Genomic DNA, 14,580 nt, shown 5'->3' with positions numbered 1-14,580 from the left:
GTGGGGTGTTGTATTCCCTGTGGGGGTTAAAAACTCTTAAACCCAATTAAAAAAAAAAAAAAAAAAAAAAAAAAAGATTGTGGGGTTGTTTTAGGTAGAGATGGGACATATAGGGCTCCACTTTTACCTCAGGTGAGCTAAATTGCACAAGACTAAATGAGTAAATTTTCCCTCACATTATCACCTTGCCAAATCTCATCACATCTTGGCACAGTTGGCACAGTTGGCGTGTAATGTGTCCACTGGGCTGGATCGCAGGAGCTTGTGATTAGTGTATAGTCGAGGCCATTGTGTTTTTATAGCAATCATAAAACCTGCATTTCCTCCTCATTTTCCTAATGGCTGCCAGTGGGCCTCCATGTCTTCCCAAGGACGCATTAGATTGCGATAAGATGAAATGGAGCGGCAGTGGAAAAGATGTTGTGATCTCGTTCCGACGCCAGAGAGAGCGACAACAGGCACTCAGCACCCCCACTCATCCGCCCAACATTCACCATTTCTCACATGCAAAGAGGTGACATTTATTCATACCTCTTGCACAAAGATAAAGAAAACAATTTCACCCCAATACAAGGGTGCAGCGCAATGTGCTGCTCTTAGCGGCCCAGTTCAGGTGCACATTAGTCCGTAGTAAGTCTGCATATGCGAATGCTGATTGTCGTCTGACGTGCGGATGCGTTTCTTTTCTCCTAATGTTCAGATGGTGTGGGAGAGCGGCTGTGTCGTCATTGTGATGCTGACCCCTCTGTCGGAAAATGGAGTAAAGCAGTGTCACCACTACTGGCCTGATGAGGGATCAGACATCTACCACATATACGAGGTATGCAACAGCAGGCATAAAGTCTGTGCACCTGGAAAAACTAAACGTAGGATTTTACAAGCTGCGACTTTAAGAAATCTCTCTCAACTAAAACAACAAACATAGCGTGTTGCAAAACAGCAGCAACATGTTGGTACTATATTTTCGAGCCTCACAGTGTTTCTGGTTGTTTTCTGTCAAAACTTCCATGCTGTTTTGAAAATCCACCTAAATGTCCAAAAGCTGGATCCAAGTGATGAAATCAAGCGTTTGTCAAATGTTGATATTTGGTTATTTTAGCACTGTTGAATTTCACAAGCAAAAACATCCATATTGACTGTTTGATATTGTTTTAAATCAGAACTAGGTGCAGAACTTGTTATATTTTTCTCAAAATATTCCAAATGATTAAAAATCTATTCTGCAAACCAGATCCTGAAGATAAATTTGGCTCTGATTTGCCAAATAACCAGAGCATCACACAAAGATGTGTGACACCGGTGACAAGTGGGCACCTGTCATCAGTTTTTTTTTACTAAAAGTGAAAATTTCCAAAAGTTACTGGTTCCTTTCACTAATTTAGAATATCATCAATAGTTTTATTAGACACAAAAGTTATATAGCTCAAGATTATTCCTCACAGTTTACCATAGTCAAAGATGAAAGACTTGTCATGATAAACTAGAAGACCAAGAGCTTCCTTATACTAGAGCTACATGGTATTTGTAAATTATAAATAAAAGGTCTAAGCACTTATATAAGACATGTAGACTTCATCAGGCTTAACATAGATTTATAACAGAATGTTATATGTGTAGCAGGGATACAAGTGCTCAAAATATGCAGAAGACAGAGTATGTAAACCAGAAATACTAAAGGGCCAAGATCTGGTGCTCTTCCACTCAACTTTCCATTAAAATGCTTGGATGCATCCAGCTCCTTTAACAGTGATTTTCTTTTTTTGTGGCTTCTACTACTCTGGAAGGTTGTCATGATTGTATTGACCAAAACATGGTCATTACATATTATTTATGCACTTGAAATATATATATATATATATATATATATATATATATATATATATATATATATATATATATATATATATATATATATATATATATAAAAGAATGTAAAATTAATAGAACTAAGTTCCTGAAATACCTCACTCTTTGTGTGTTTGTAGAATGGCTTCACTTTTCTAAGTAGAGATACTGAAATAACTGAACTTTTTGATGACATTCAAAATTATTGAGATGCATGTATGTATTTGTGAAAAAACAACAACAAAAAGGACTACAAAACAGGTATATTCCATCAACATTAAGAGCTAAGATGCAAAAGAAGAACTAAAACATTGAGTAGGACGATTCCTCCCAATGTTATTTTCTGTCTGTCAAAAAATTGCAAGGTAAAACATAAACTCGTTAAGGAAAATGGGTGTAAAATTTTCAAAATCAGCAAATTACAAAACACCGCAATTCTCCAGAGGTGTTGCTCCTTCAAATTACATGTCTGAGTTCAGAATTTCTAGTTCCAACAACAAACAAAGATAACCTAAAGTTTATTTGTCTTCTCAGTTCAGCACTGAAGCATGTGCATATTCAAAGTGAGCTAATTACGCTCACATTCTTTGTTTTCTGACTTAGTTACGTCTCATTTTGCCACAAAATGACTTTAATTTAGGAGAAGGAGGAACACGAAGTGTTCAGCAGTACATGAAGAGTGCAGCAGGTTGTCCCTAATTATGCATAATTTCTTCGAAAGTTTCTTGGCCGGAAAAAAAGAAAAAGAAAAAAAATTCTTGAAATTGTTATGTAGCAAGAGCCAACTTATTTAATTTGATTGTGTAAGCTAATATTTGAGCAGTTGTATTTTAGAGTTGTGCAGATTAAATTCATTTCTGCCTTTGTTTTGGCAATATTTAGGTCAATTTGGTGTCTGAACACATCTGGTGTGAAGATTTCCTGGTCCGGAGTTTCTACCTGAAAAACCTGCAGACCAACGAGACGCGCACGGTGACCCAGTTCCACTTCCTGTCCTGGATGGACCGCGGGATCCCCAGCTCAGCCCGGACCCTGTTAGACTTCCGCAGGTAGAGAGAAGAACCCAGGAGTCTTGCCTAGCTGGATTTCAGACAGATTTTCATATTTACAGCTGACCTTTTATTCCTTGCTTGTTTTTTAATCACCTTCCCTTATCCTGCCTCTCCGGTTCTTCTTTTTTGCTCCCTCTGCCTTTTTTTTTTTTTTTTTTTTTTTTCTTGGAGAGAACGGTTGTTCTTAATAAGGACCCAGTTTCTGTCCCGTCCCTTTCATCCCAGGCCGATCTCCCTCACCTCCCTCCAGCACATGTGATGCAGCAAATTAACGGCTCCACACTGCCTGGCTTGGCTTGGGACAAAAAGAAAGAAAGAATAATAAAACACCTAATTCAAACGCCCAATTAAATGAGAGCTGTCTCACCAAAACACAGGAGACGGGGCGGAAAGCTAGTGACTGAATAACCTCACTTTTTTCTCCAGATAATGTGTTCTGGCAGAAGAGCTGGAGTATTCCTCTGGGAAAACCCGGGAGGGATAGGCAAAAACCCTCCAAATGAGAATAGACGCATCTGATTTGTGGATGGAAGTCTGCCCCTCTCATTTGTAATGAAAACGGTGAAAGATTGTGACGTTCACACACTTACCTAAGCCGGTTTGCGCTATTTCTTCCAAATTAATTTCAGTCGTGTATATATTAATTGGTGTGTAGGTTTGAGCTGTTTAATTTACCTGCACATTGTTTGCTCTGCTGAGATTCAGTTAGCTTTGACTGAGCTTCGTAAATGCCACTGCAGGTTACTTAAAGCTCTCCGATCCACACAAGGCACTCCAACACTCTCAGTGTTTGTGGTTTTTGGCCGTGTTGGTTTTTTTGCGGTGGCCAGTGTCATTTTTGTGATGTTGCAGCTAGTAATATGAGCCCAGTTGCATAGTCACAAAAGTGATCATTGGAAACTGTGTCTCCTCAGCCAGGCCTGTGCACACACTGTCTTTCTTTCACTCCTGACTCTGTTCCCCTTCCCCTCCTCTCACTTGCTCCGCCCTATGGCTTGCATGGGAACTTCAGCTATCTTAGAAGGTTGTGTTTAATTCTCATGTTCATTTGTACAACAAAGTATCCAAAAGACGTACTCTGGACATAATAAAAATTTTAATAAAAACAAAAAAAATGCATGCATTTTATCCTATTTGTTTTTCAGTCCATATATTTGTAAGCTTTTCTGCAATGCTAATGACTTAGCAATAGTCAAAATAAAATTCACATAAGTGCATCAGTGTTACACTTTAAATCCCATGACCTATTCGCTATATTGTAAACAGTTAACTAGCAAAAACAATACAATATACTACTGTGATATTAATTAGCATATGTATCATGATATTTGTAGTTTGGGTTTAAAAGTTATTTTAATTGTGATGCACAACTGTGCACAAGAAAACAGTAAATTTTACAAATCAAGGCTGAAATTGGAGTCTGAGCTCCAGGGTTAATATTTAAAGTCAATTTAATGTCAACTAAAAAAAAGATGCAAAAGATTTGGGGATTTTCATTTGTATTAAAGTGACCTTTGAAGTAGAGGAAGACCTCTAACACAATACAGAATGAACTATTAATAGCTTTATGTTGGTTTGCTCTGTTTAAAGGAACTTAAAGAAATTAATGTCTAGCTATTTAATGAGGTTTGAAATACCTATCAGCGAGCCTCAACTAGACAGCTAATTTTGTGAACAAAAGTAACTTTGTACAATGTTAGCCCAATTAAATTTTAGCTTAGAAAAATCAACTGCCTATACTCATTAATGGGGATAAAACATCAAATTAAGCAAAAGCTTGCACATTTTCTAACATTCCAATGCTTATTTGCTTAATGTAGGTTCGCTATTGGGAATACCATTGCCAGTAGCAAGCCTGCAATTGGCTTTTTTTTTATTTTTTATAAACAGACATGCTGACTCTTGAGGATGTTAGCATCTACAAGAATTAGCATGTATGTTTGTAAGATACCAGCAATCTGCAGGCTTACTATAGCTGATAAAAACGCAAATTATTTAATTCAAATACCTTTCAGCTTGTCAAACGTCCTACAGCCTACAAAACACTCTGACGAGCTTGCTCTTGAAAGGGTTAGAACAAATGAGATTTAGCATGTCTGTAAAATAAACAACCGACTACAGGTTGACTACTAGCAAAGATAAAGTTAATTTACTCAATAATGTTAAAACGTGTGACTTGTTGTCCCCTGTGGTGAACCAGGAACAAGCTATTTGTCTTGCATGCATAAATGCTAATTGTTGTTTGTAAGAGACTCAAGAGTTAGCATGTCTGTGAAATAAACAGTCTACTTCAGGTAGCTTCCACCCTTTGAGCCATACAAAGCAGACTTACATCTCACAGCAACAAGTTAGGGAGGAGGTTTTGCTGCACCAGAAAGAAAATTGATTTTCTGTTTAAAGCACAAAAACAGCGACGGTAAATTTTGTAGTTCTGAAACCAACACTTCATAAATTTTAAAATGCTTTCAAATGGTTTTCAGTTTTATCATTACTCATTACAAAAATATTTGTGCAAATTTATGTTGACTCGTTATTGTAGACATTTCATAATTCCATATGTATTTATTTCTTATTCTAAATATCACATATTGAAACCCTACAAAAACAAGAATGTGGCCAGTAAATTGAGCTATCTCACTACTGGAGAAATGAAAGGAAGCAAAGAGGCACTGGTGGAAGGTCTTGGTGTAGTCAGTTGCCATGGCAGCAGCGGGGTGTGAAAAGGCTTGTTGGCCTTCACCGTTGCCCGTGGTGTATAACATTCATAATTGGCCGAGGTTAATGCGTTGGCGTGCCGCAATCACAACATCACACCGCCACGTCCATCACCGACACGTCAGAGAGAGCGATTCACTGTTACTAACCTGATGATGGATTTATTTACGGCTTTCTTTCTGACTGATTGACAGGAGCAGGAGGAGGAGGAAGCATCTCAGATTTGTGTTTGTTGCTTTGAATGTTGTTAATTTTTATCCAGATCGCAGTGCACAAGTCCCTCTTGAGTCACATTTGCTGTGATTATCGCTATTTTCATTCAACCAAAAAGAAACTATTCAGGCCCCTGCGTCTGAGGCTTTTTTCATCAAGCTCGCAGTAACATTGTCTCTTCTCTTTTGCTTTATTCCAGAAAGGTTAACAAGTGCTACCGTGGCCGATCTTGCCCTATAATTGTTCACTGCAGGCAAGTACACCTGTTTGTTGTGTGTGTGCGTGTGTGTGTGTGTGTTACAACTTTTATATTTTAAAATCCACTCTAGGTCCAACGCTGTTTATTCCGCTCTCTGTTTCTTATGTAAATAATGTGGCACAAGCTTATTGAACGGTAGACCATTCCATTTCCCATCTGGTTGAGTTAGTTAACCAGCTTTGATTGGCTTGCATTAAACACCAAGTATCTGTCAGACCACTTTTGATAGTCACATCCTGTTAAGTCATGCATGGGGCCAGTAAGCCTACTCTCTCCCTCTCTAAGGAGCCGAGCATCTAGCGCTGGATTAATGAAGCCGTGGTGCTCAGGCAGCTCTCCTTTTTTTTTATTGGCCGTGCCTTTATTAGAGAGATGTCCACGCCTTGTTTGCAATTAACATGCAGAGCTGCTGAATGGCCGGCGGGCACAAAGGGAGGCTTTTCATGGGGCTATCTCTGGAGTAATGGAAAAGCAAGGCTCTCCAAAAGCTGTTCTCGAACCGCCCCTGGCCTCTCAACCTCTCCTCTGCTCCTGAGGTGCATGAATTTAAAAGCTTTTGTCCCCAGTGTGCCTTAGAAAACCATTCTCTCTCGCTCTCTCTTTCTTTCTTGCGCTCTCTGTCTCTCTCTCTCTCTCTCCCTCTCTCTCCAACAGTCACTCTCAAGACCACACATGCGCTCATGTGCAAAAGGTTTAGCGTAATTACATTTATTGGAAATATTCAGATCTGTTTGGGTATTTCTCCCAAGAATGCTAAGGACTTAGATCATTTTCTTTCTCCCGCTTCACATCCAGCATCGTGTTTTATGCAAATAAAGAAGTGTGCTTCTGTATGCATAGACTAATTTGTGTTTAAATATACTCAAAAGTCTCACAGCAGATGCCGATGTAAATGAGCAATTTGTTTCCTCATAAGAAGAACACTCTGAGATTAAAGCGTTTTGTGCCGCCACCTTAATGATCTCCGCATCTCTCCTGTCTCTGCAGTGACGGAGCCGGCAGGAGTGGGACCTACATCCTGATTGACATGGTCCTCAATAGGATGGCTAAAGGTAACGATCAATGGCTCCCCCTTTCTCTCTCTCTCTCTCTCTGTTGGTTTGAAACCCTGGCAACGCAAAAGCCTCTCATTCTCCTCGGAGGGTCTCGGGGATGCATTAGAGGGTGACTTCTCTGAGGCCTGGAGAGGCAGCGGAGACGAGGGGGTAGCTGCTGGGAGTGGGGAGATCAGAACAAAGAGGGAAGACAGGGAAGGGAAATGAAAAAGAAACCTCCGCCCACATTCGTAATTATCTATTTAAGCAACCTTCACACTGTATTGACCTGCACCGGTAGCTGCAACATGAATTTAGATAGCACATGCATGGAAATGAAATGTTTAAAGTCGAAAATTTATTAAAAGAAAAAAAAATAAAATAGCTGTTTGCTCTGCCGGCTCGAATCAATATTTAATATTTAATGGAACATTGTTGATTTTGTTATTGATTTATTCTTAAAAGAGCGGTGTTGACAATTTCTTTTGGCAATTTATGCAATTATGCTGCTAACTGTGAACATAGTTAGCATTGATGGAAATCTTCAAGGTGCTTTATTAGTTTTGCTTTGTGCCGCTTTGAATTGGATTATCTCTGTCTGGTGCTCCGGTGTGGCACCAGCCTGCGGTGCTTTGCAAGAGGTATTCAGAAATTTGGAACAATCACAGACTTCAGTGGGATTTTATGTGACAGACCAACACAAAGTCAAGTCATTGTCAAGTGGATGGAAAATAACACTTTAAAAAAAAAATTCTGCAAGTAAAAATATTTGTATTTGTATTCAGCCTCTCTGGATCATTACCCATTTGGGATATGTCTCTGCATGTCTTTGCCATTGTCAATTTTTTTTTTTTTTCAAACTAACTCTAGCTCAGTTTGGATAGAAAGCATCTATCACCAGCAGTTTTCATTTTATTGCATCACATTTCCCATTGGATTAGGTTTTGACTTTGACCAGGGCATTCTAATACATGAATGTGCTTTAACCTAAACCATCCTACATTGCCACTTGTGGTATGTGAATGACTTTCTAGGTTTTTTTCTAGAATGAACTTTCAAAACTTGAAATGTTGTTTTTTTTTACAACGTAACCCTTTAACACATCAGCAACTTTCATCCTGACCTGCCTGCTGTGCTCCTGAGTCGTCATGATGCTGCTTGTTCTCTAAAGTTCTCAGACGAACCTCTGATAATTTTCCTTCCATTTCACAACCATCCCTGTAAAACACGTTGCAGTCTGTGGTTGTTCCACAACAAAATGTAAAAAATGCTCAAGGTGCAGGAGGGGTTGTAAATAAACATATTTTCTGACACCAGCAGCTGAAACAGAAGTGGAATAGTTTTAGTCATCTTATTCTGCATGAATAAACAGTTTAATTTGTCTTCTGAGTTCTTTTGAGAAATGCAGGTTATAAGCATCTATTGTTGCCTCAGACTTTGTCCCTCCATGCCTTAGTCAGCACTTTGGCCCCTGATCTTTGCCCTTTACCCCTTTAGCGAGCCAACCCAGTCAGAAGAGGTTAGAAGGACGCCTCGCTGCACTGTCTGTTAAACAGTAATAAGACTGACCCTTCCTGGTGCAATTCAAGTACGTCTGTGACAAATGTGCCGTTGCCCGAGGTGATGAAAGCTGACTCGCCGTCCGCTTTCAACCTTTTGTTTTTCTGCGTCTGGAATCAAAATGCATGAAATGAACGTAAGCTCTGGCGCTCCAAAAAGCCGTCTTTTTTCCCTTTCGGCCAGAGAGCTTTCTCTTCAGTGTAACTTCGGATTCCAGCTAATCTAAGACATGAAAGTCCTGCCAGAACGCTGAAGTACCTCTGAGTGCATCGAGTCCCACTCCCCCCACCCCGTCTTTCTCTCCCACATACAGGCATAAATCTATTCTTCGCTATGTTGTTTGCCTCCCCTAGATGCATTTTCTAGATCCCTCTCATTCTCAAATCAGCTCCGGCTTGCTTTCAGCCCATACATTCGGAGTGGTGTGAGATTTTCCTCGAGTAACATCAAAGACTGAAAGGAAGCTGATTACAGGTGAAGCAACTGTTGCACAGGTTAATCATTGAAATCGCTGCTGCAGAGCAAACCGTTCTAATAAGCGAGTCGGACGTCTTCTTTGAATGTTATTCCCGTAGCGAAGGCAAGGTGTGCTGTATATTTTATGTCCCCCACAAAAAAATAAATAAATTATGCATATTTTATCAAGAAACAGTCCGTGGCTTCCATCCAAGTTTTCTTTTCCGAGGATGAATGTAATAATTTTCAATCGCTGTGCTGCTCCAAAAGGAGCGCAGCGCGGCATTAAGAGAGATTGACAGATGTGAGCAGGATTACTGCGTCACTTTGAACTCAGTCCAATTCTTGCTCTGTTGCAGGTGCTAAAGAGATTGATATTGCCGCTACCCTGGAGCACTTGAGAGACCAGAGAGCTGGCATGGTCCAGACAAAGGTAAGGTTCCCTGGCTTTGAGTCGGAGGAGGTGGGGGTGGAGGGAGGAGGCGGGAACCCAGGGAGGGCAACGGGGTTTTAGGCGTTTTAGAGTAATGATTGTCTGCTTCATCCACACAGGATCAGAGGAAATGATGATGATGCTCTACTTGATAACTGCTTTCAGGATTACAGAAATATTGCTTGCGGGATAATAACTTCACATTTATCGTAGGGGCCCAAATAAAATTACCCAAAATTTGAAAGAAATATGTTTGCACAGTTATATGATTTGAATAAATTAGATGGATAAAGTATTGCTGAAATGTGTGATTACTTCTCTAGGGTGTAATTTTTATTTTATTTTTTCAAGTTATGAATGATTGTCAAATCTACATGAAAAATATTCATAAGAATATCATTTAGAGCCCAAAATGATTTACAGTAGTTCCCAACAAAACTATCCACAGGGATTTTTATTTTTATTTTTTATTTTTTTATTTTATTTTTTTTTTTGCATTCTGGAAAAGTCTGGAATACGTTTAAAACTCTTTTTCAACTTAACATCCAACCATCCTTCTGTTGGTTTGAAACTGGAAAAACGCTTAATTTTAACACAAAAATGTGTATGAAACTTGAATCTCCAATAAAATGAAACATTAAAAAAAATCAGGGCACATGAATTTAAAACCCTGTTTCAGTAGATTCGCTTCAAAAGAATCATTTGCCACAACATGTTGGACATCATCCCAATCTCACCTTACAGGCATCACAGACATTTCTCTGTACAGTTCACATTACAACAGCCATTTTTTCGTCATCCTCAACTCAAACACAAAGACTTTCCCCGTTTTGTTTTACTCCCTCCGTTTGTGAGGATAATAATAATAATAAAATTGAAGGTGGAACAAGTTTTAAAACCATGAAATGTCAGTTTACGCTTCAACACTGCAGAGAGCCACCGACGTGATTCAGTTTAGAACCAGATCAAAAAAAAAAAAAAAATCATTTTGACAACTTGGACTGAATCGAAGGATAAGTAATGATGAAAGATGCTCTCAACATGGAGTCTGTTGTATCTTTATTTTCTTCTTTTCCTTTGAAAAAGGCTGAAAAATAAATAACACCAACCAGAAGGCTCCTAACACAACTTGACAATATTGAGAGGCATTTACTCTGTAAATGCCTCTTAATGCAGTGGGTGATAGTGGGAGCTGCTTGCTTACACGCTGCACTGTTTCTGAACGGTCTGCTAAAGCTGCCGTTAGAGCTCTGCTCTGTTCTCTGCAGAGCAAAGCCTTTTTCAAAGACTCTCTTTCTCGGTTTGACAGGAATTACAGCGGTATGTGGTTGATTCCTCTTTGCAGACTCGTTCAGGCTCCTCAAAGAAATTAGATTATAATGAGGTATGAAATGTAGAGTTAGCTTCATTTTTTTTTTCTCTTATGTTTAATGATTTTCCAACTATTTTTTTTTTTTTTTTGCTGTTGTTAGATTTATTTATTTGTCTCGGTAAAGATCTCTAGTGAGATGTAACAACAGCAGTGAAATTTACAACAATTTCTAAAGAAACGTGTTACAATTAATATAAAACTAATACTGGTCGAATCAAGTGGCTAACGAGCCCTGACAGTTTCACGTCTGGATGTGGTATTTGCACGTGTAAACACACACTCGGTAGTGAAATGCAAAGCACGATGTTACTGACAGTATTTTAGATACTAGCCACTGCATTCAGAAATAATCCACCAAAAACCCTGTTTATCCACATGGAGAGAAAAACAAGATGTATTTCTCATGTAAGTTTCAACCTATTTTTACGCTCCTAAAGATTCCTGTTTGTCATTTTCTTTTCAGCCCCTTAAATGCATGATTTTCTTAATTTTGCTTCTAATTAAATTGTGTAAAATTGAACTTCCTAATATTAAGGACAGATGAGCTCGAATTACTGGCAGAGGAGCACAATAGACACACTTGTGTTCAAAATAGTAGCTGAGCGTTCAGAAAAGTGACTAAGCCTCAAAATAAATGATTGAAGGTCAGACAAACAAGTTCTTATTTCATTAATCTGGCCTGTCTACTTTGATTTGGTCCAGTCTCGATTTAATGAAATCAATCATCCAATTAGGATACCATCTAGACACATCCTCTGTGTAACAAAACAGCCCTGGTGCATGTAGGCTACCAGTTTCTCTCCATGGTGTTAAAAAACCAAAACCGGATGCCCTTTCTTTACAAACTAAAACATTTATTGTTCAAACTTTAAAAAAAAAATGCTGAACGTGCATTAGCTGTATGACCACCGTTTGTGGGAACTACTTCATATCTGTGTTAACTGCTGTTATCATTGGACTACGTTCCACAGTTTCTCTGCTTTTCTTGGTTTTGTCTCAGAAACACCATGTTTGATGACTTTCCACAAGTTTTCCATTGAATTAAGATCTGAAGATTGTGCTGGCCAGTCCATAATTTTGAGTTTGTTGGTCTGGAACCAAATTGATGTTTGCTTAATGATGTGTTTAGAGTCATTGTCTTTTCTTCAGCATAGTGCAACATGATTACTTCAAAAGTCTTGATGACTCTTGGTTTGTGATAAAAACCACACGCATAAATGAATCATCCATAACAAACTGAAGCCACCATGCTTCAATTAGTTGGCTTGAATTTGTTTTCTTTGAGGGTCATTTAACAAATTGTAATGACCAAAAAAGTGTTACCCCATTTGGTAACCTCTTCAACAGTGAGTCGTTGCAGAGGCTTCTTGTTGACAGCTTGGCTATAGACTTATTTTGTTATATTGTTTTAGATCAACGTGGAGCTGATCGTTTGCTCCATTTTCTTCCATGTCTTTCTGATTTGTTTTGATTTGCATCGTGCAGCATTTCAGATCATTTTATTTGAGCAGCCTATTATAGATTTTTTTTTAGTATATGCATACCTCTCACCAAATGCTTTTCTCCTGACAACTGTCTGGTATGTATGATCCATTTTACTGCGATTTTCAGCGAGGAATGATGGAGAAACAGTAGATGCCTTTGTCTGTGAATGTCATAACTGTTTCCACCAAATCCAGTGGTGTATCTGGTTATGGATGTCTCTCTTTGTTTATGTTGAGCACAACAATTGTATCATCTGCATAAAATTAAGTTTTACTATTTGGTAAACTATCACATATATGGGGCCGGGGGCCCCACTATGGATCCGTATTCTGTGGATCTCCGGCGAGAAACATGGCAAAGGACTCGGCTAGTGAACACACTGTAGTTGAGAATCAATTTACAGCAGACAAGCAAATATGATAAAGTCTCTGGGGCATAAAAAACAGCAATTATGACTCATGCTTTGAACTATTAGTAGTTCACCTTTAAGTTTTTCATTTTTTTTTTTTTAAACATTAAGCTAAAATTGCTTAAAGAAAAATATTAAATGGTTTTTGGTGGTGGCTGCTTATGACAGATGTCTGTACGTGGCAACCGTGACACATGTGAGCACGTTTCATCCTCTCTAACATCAATTTCTGATCCGTGCAGCAGAGATTGATCTCCCCCCTGTGCTTTAAATGGGGAAACCATGCAAAAGGAGGATTTAAAATCTATTTTAAAATTTTGAACTCAAACTTAAGAGCCTAACTGAGTTGGAGACAAATGCGGATGGACTTATACATTTTTCTGGACCATCACAACTTCAGAGAACACGCGAAAATAGACACTCCACATAACCGCGGCCACTGGTGGCTTCGCAGTATTGATTCAGCCTATCCTCGGGCCACACCATGGCAGGCTGTGTGTTGACTCATCTGAGGACTGTTCCCTGCAAACCTCCTACATTCCCTTTTCTCTGCGAGAAGACCCCATGGCCTGCAGCCTGGGGAGAGGAGAGGAATATAAAAGCGGCAGGTCCACAGGGCAGACATCAATCAGTTCCTCTGGGATAACCATGCGCTGTTTCACAATAAAACACACAGAGTAAAAAAAAAAAAAAAGCTGAGAGACAGTTTGACTCACAAAGCTGCATTTTAAGACACACCTGGCTGGATCGATGTTGGTGCCAGGCTGTGCGTGTGCTTCAGGTTGAAAGCTCACGGAGCGATTCGGCTCGAGATGGTGGCCAAGGCCCAGCCGGGGTCAGGAGATATGGAGGGAGAGGAGGAGGAGGAGGAGGCGCCAGCTGTCAGTCACTTCTAAATGGCATTCAAGGCGTGCTCCAAACCTGGACACACGCTAACACTTTATCCTCTTCTTTCTTCTCCGCAGGAGCAGTTTGAGTTTGCTCTGACGGCCGTGGCGGAGGAGGTGAACGCCATCCTGAAAGCGCTCCCTCAGTAAAGACCTTCTCTTCTTCCATCTCGGAGCGCCGGTCTTCTCTGCCCACTCGGTGCAGACGTCGCTCCCCTCACAGTCTCCCCTCTTCTGTCGCAACCTCCTCTGCACCTTCACACAATGCTGTATGCTGAATATCGTGCCGGATCCGTCCGTATTCACGAGTTCCAGAGTTGGAATGTCGATTTGATGGGTGTTGTGGTGATTGAGGATAACGGAGGCAGGTCCGCGTTCCCACTGTGCAATTTCTGAATATGAGCCCATGGTTCTCTATGCTGTGGTGTTGTTCCTGAACATACTGTCACAGTGCCACTGATGAGATGTGTATGTAACGTCACGTGAAGATTACTAACTGAGCTGTCACCTGTTTAAAACTACCGGTAATCTACGGCTGCAGCCGCTGTGTGTTTTTTTTTCTCTTTTTGTACTAGTTACATTTTTTTGTGTGTGAAATCCTAAAAGAAAAATTGTGGTAGAGTCTGTGTTCATTTATTTATTTTTTAATTTTTTTTTATTTTTGTGGCTGACTAAATATTCTAATGTTCCAAAATGTACTGCTTCGACAAAACATGTTCCAAGGTTTTTCGGAATCCTAACCCAAAATTAAATGTATTTTAATGGGATTTCATGTGAGATACCAACACAAAATGGTGCAAAACTGTAAAAAAAAAAAAAAAAAAAAAAAAAAATAAAAATTTTTAAAAGGGGGGGGGGGG

The 14,580-nt window shown here is 39.5% G+C and overlaps 1 protein-coding gene across 1 annotated transcript in view; it reads left to right on the top strand.

Annotated features, from left to right (window-relative positions):
* LOC106963291 (receptor-type tyrosine-protein phosphatase N2-like) overlaps positions 1-14,414 on the top strand; it is a 141,837-nt gene extending 127,423 nt beyond the window's left edge. The window contains exons 15-20 of the mRNA XM_015058125.1: positions 701-820; positions 2,728-2,894; positions 6,025-6,078; positions 7,072-7,136; positions 9,494-9,567; positions 13,799-14,414. Coding sequence (XP_014913611.1) covers positions 701-820; positions 2,728-2,894; positions 6,025-6,078; positions 7,072-7,136; positions 9,494-9,567; positions 13,799-13,870 — 552 coding nt within the window. The 3' untranslated portion in view covers positions 13,871-14,414. The remainder of the gene's footprint in view (positions 1-700; positions 821-2,727; positions 2,895-6,024; positions 6,079-7,071; positions 7,137-9,493; positions 9,568-13,798) is intronic.
* Positions 14,415-14,580: the final 166 nt, after the last annotated feature.

This window comes from Poecilia latipinna, unplaced genomic scaffold, assembly GCF_001443285.1.
Source record: "Poecilia latipinna isolate Pla-1442-1.1 unplaced genomic scaffold, P_latipinna-1.0 Scaffold1518, whole genome shotgun sequence".
In the NCBI taxonomy this organism is placed as follows: Eukaryota; Metazoa; Chordata; class Actinopteri; order Cyprinodontiformes; family Poeciliidae; genus Poecilia; species Poecilia latipinna.
This window is presented reverse-complemented; position numbering and strand designations above follow the sequence as displayed.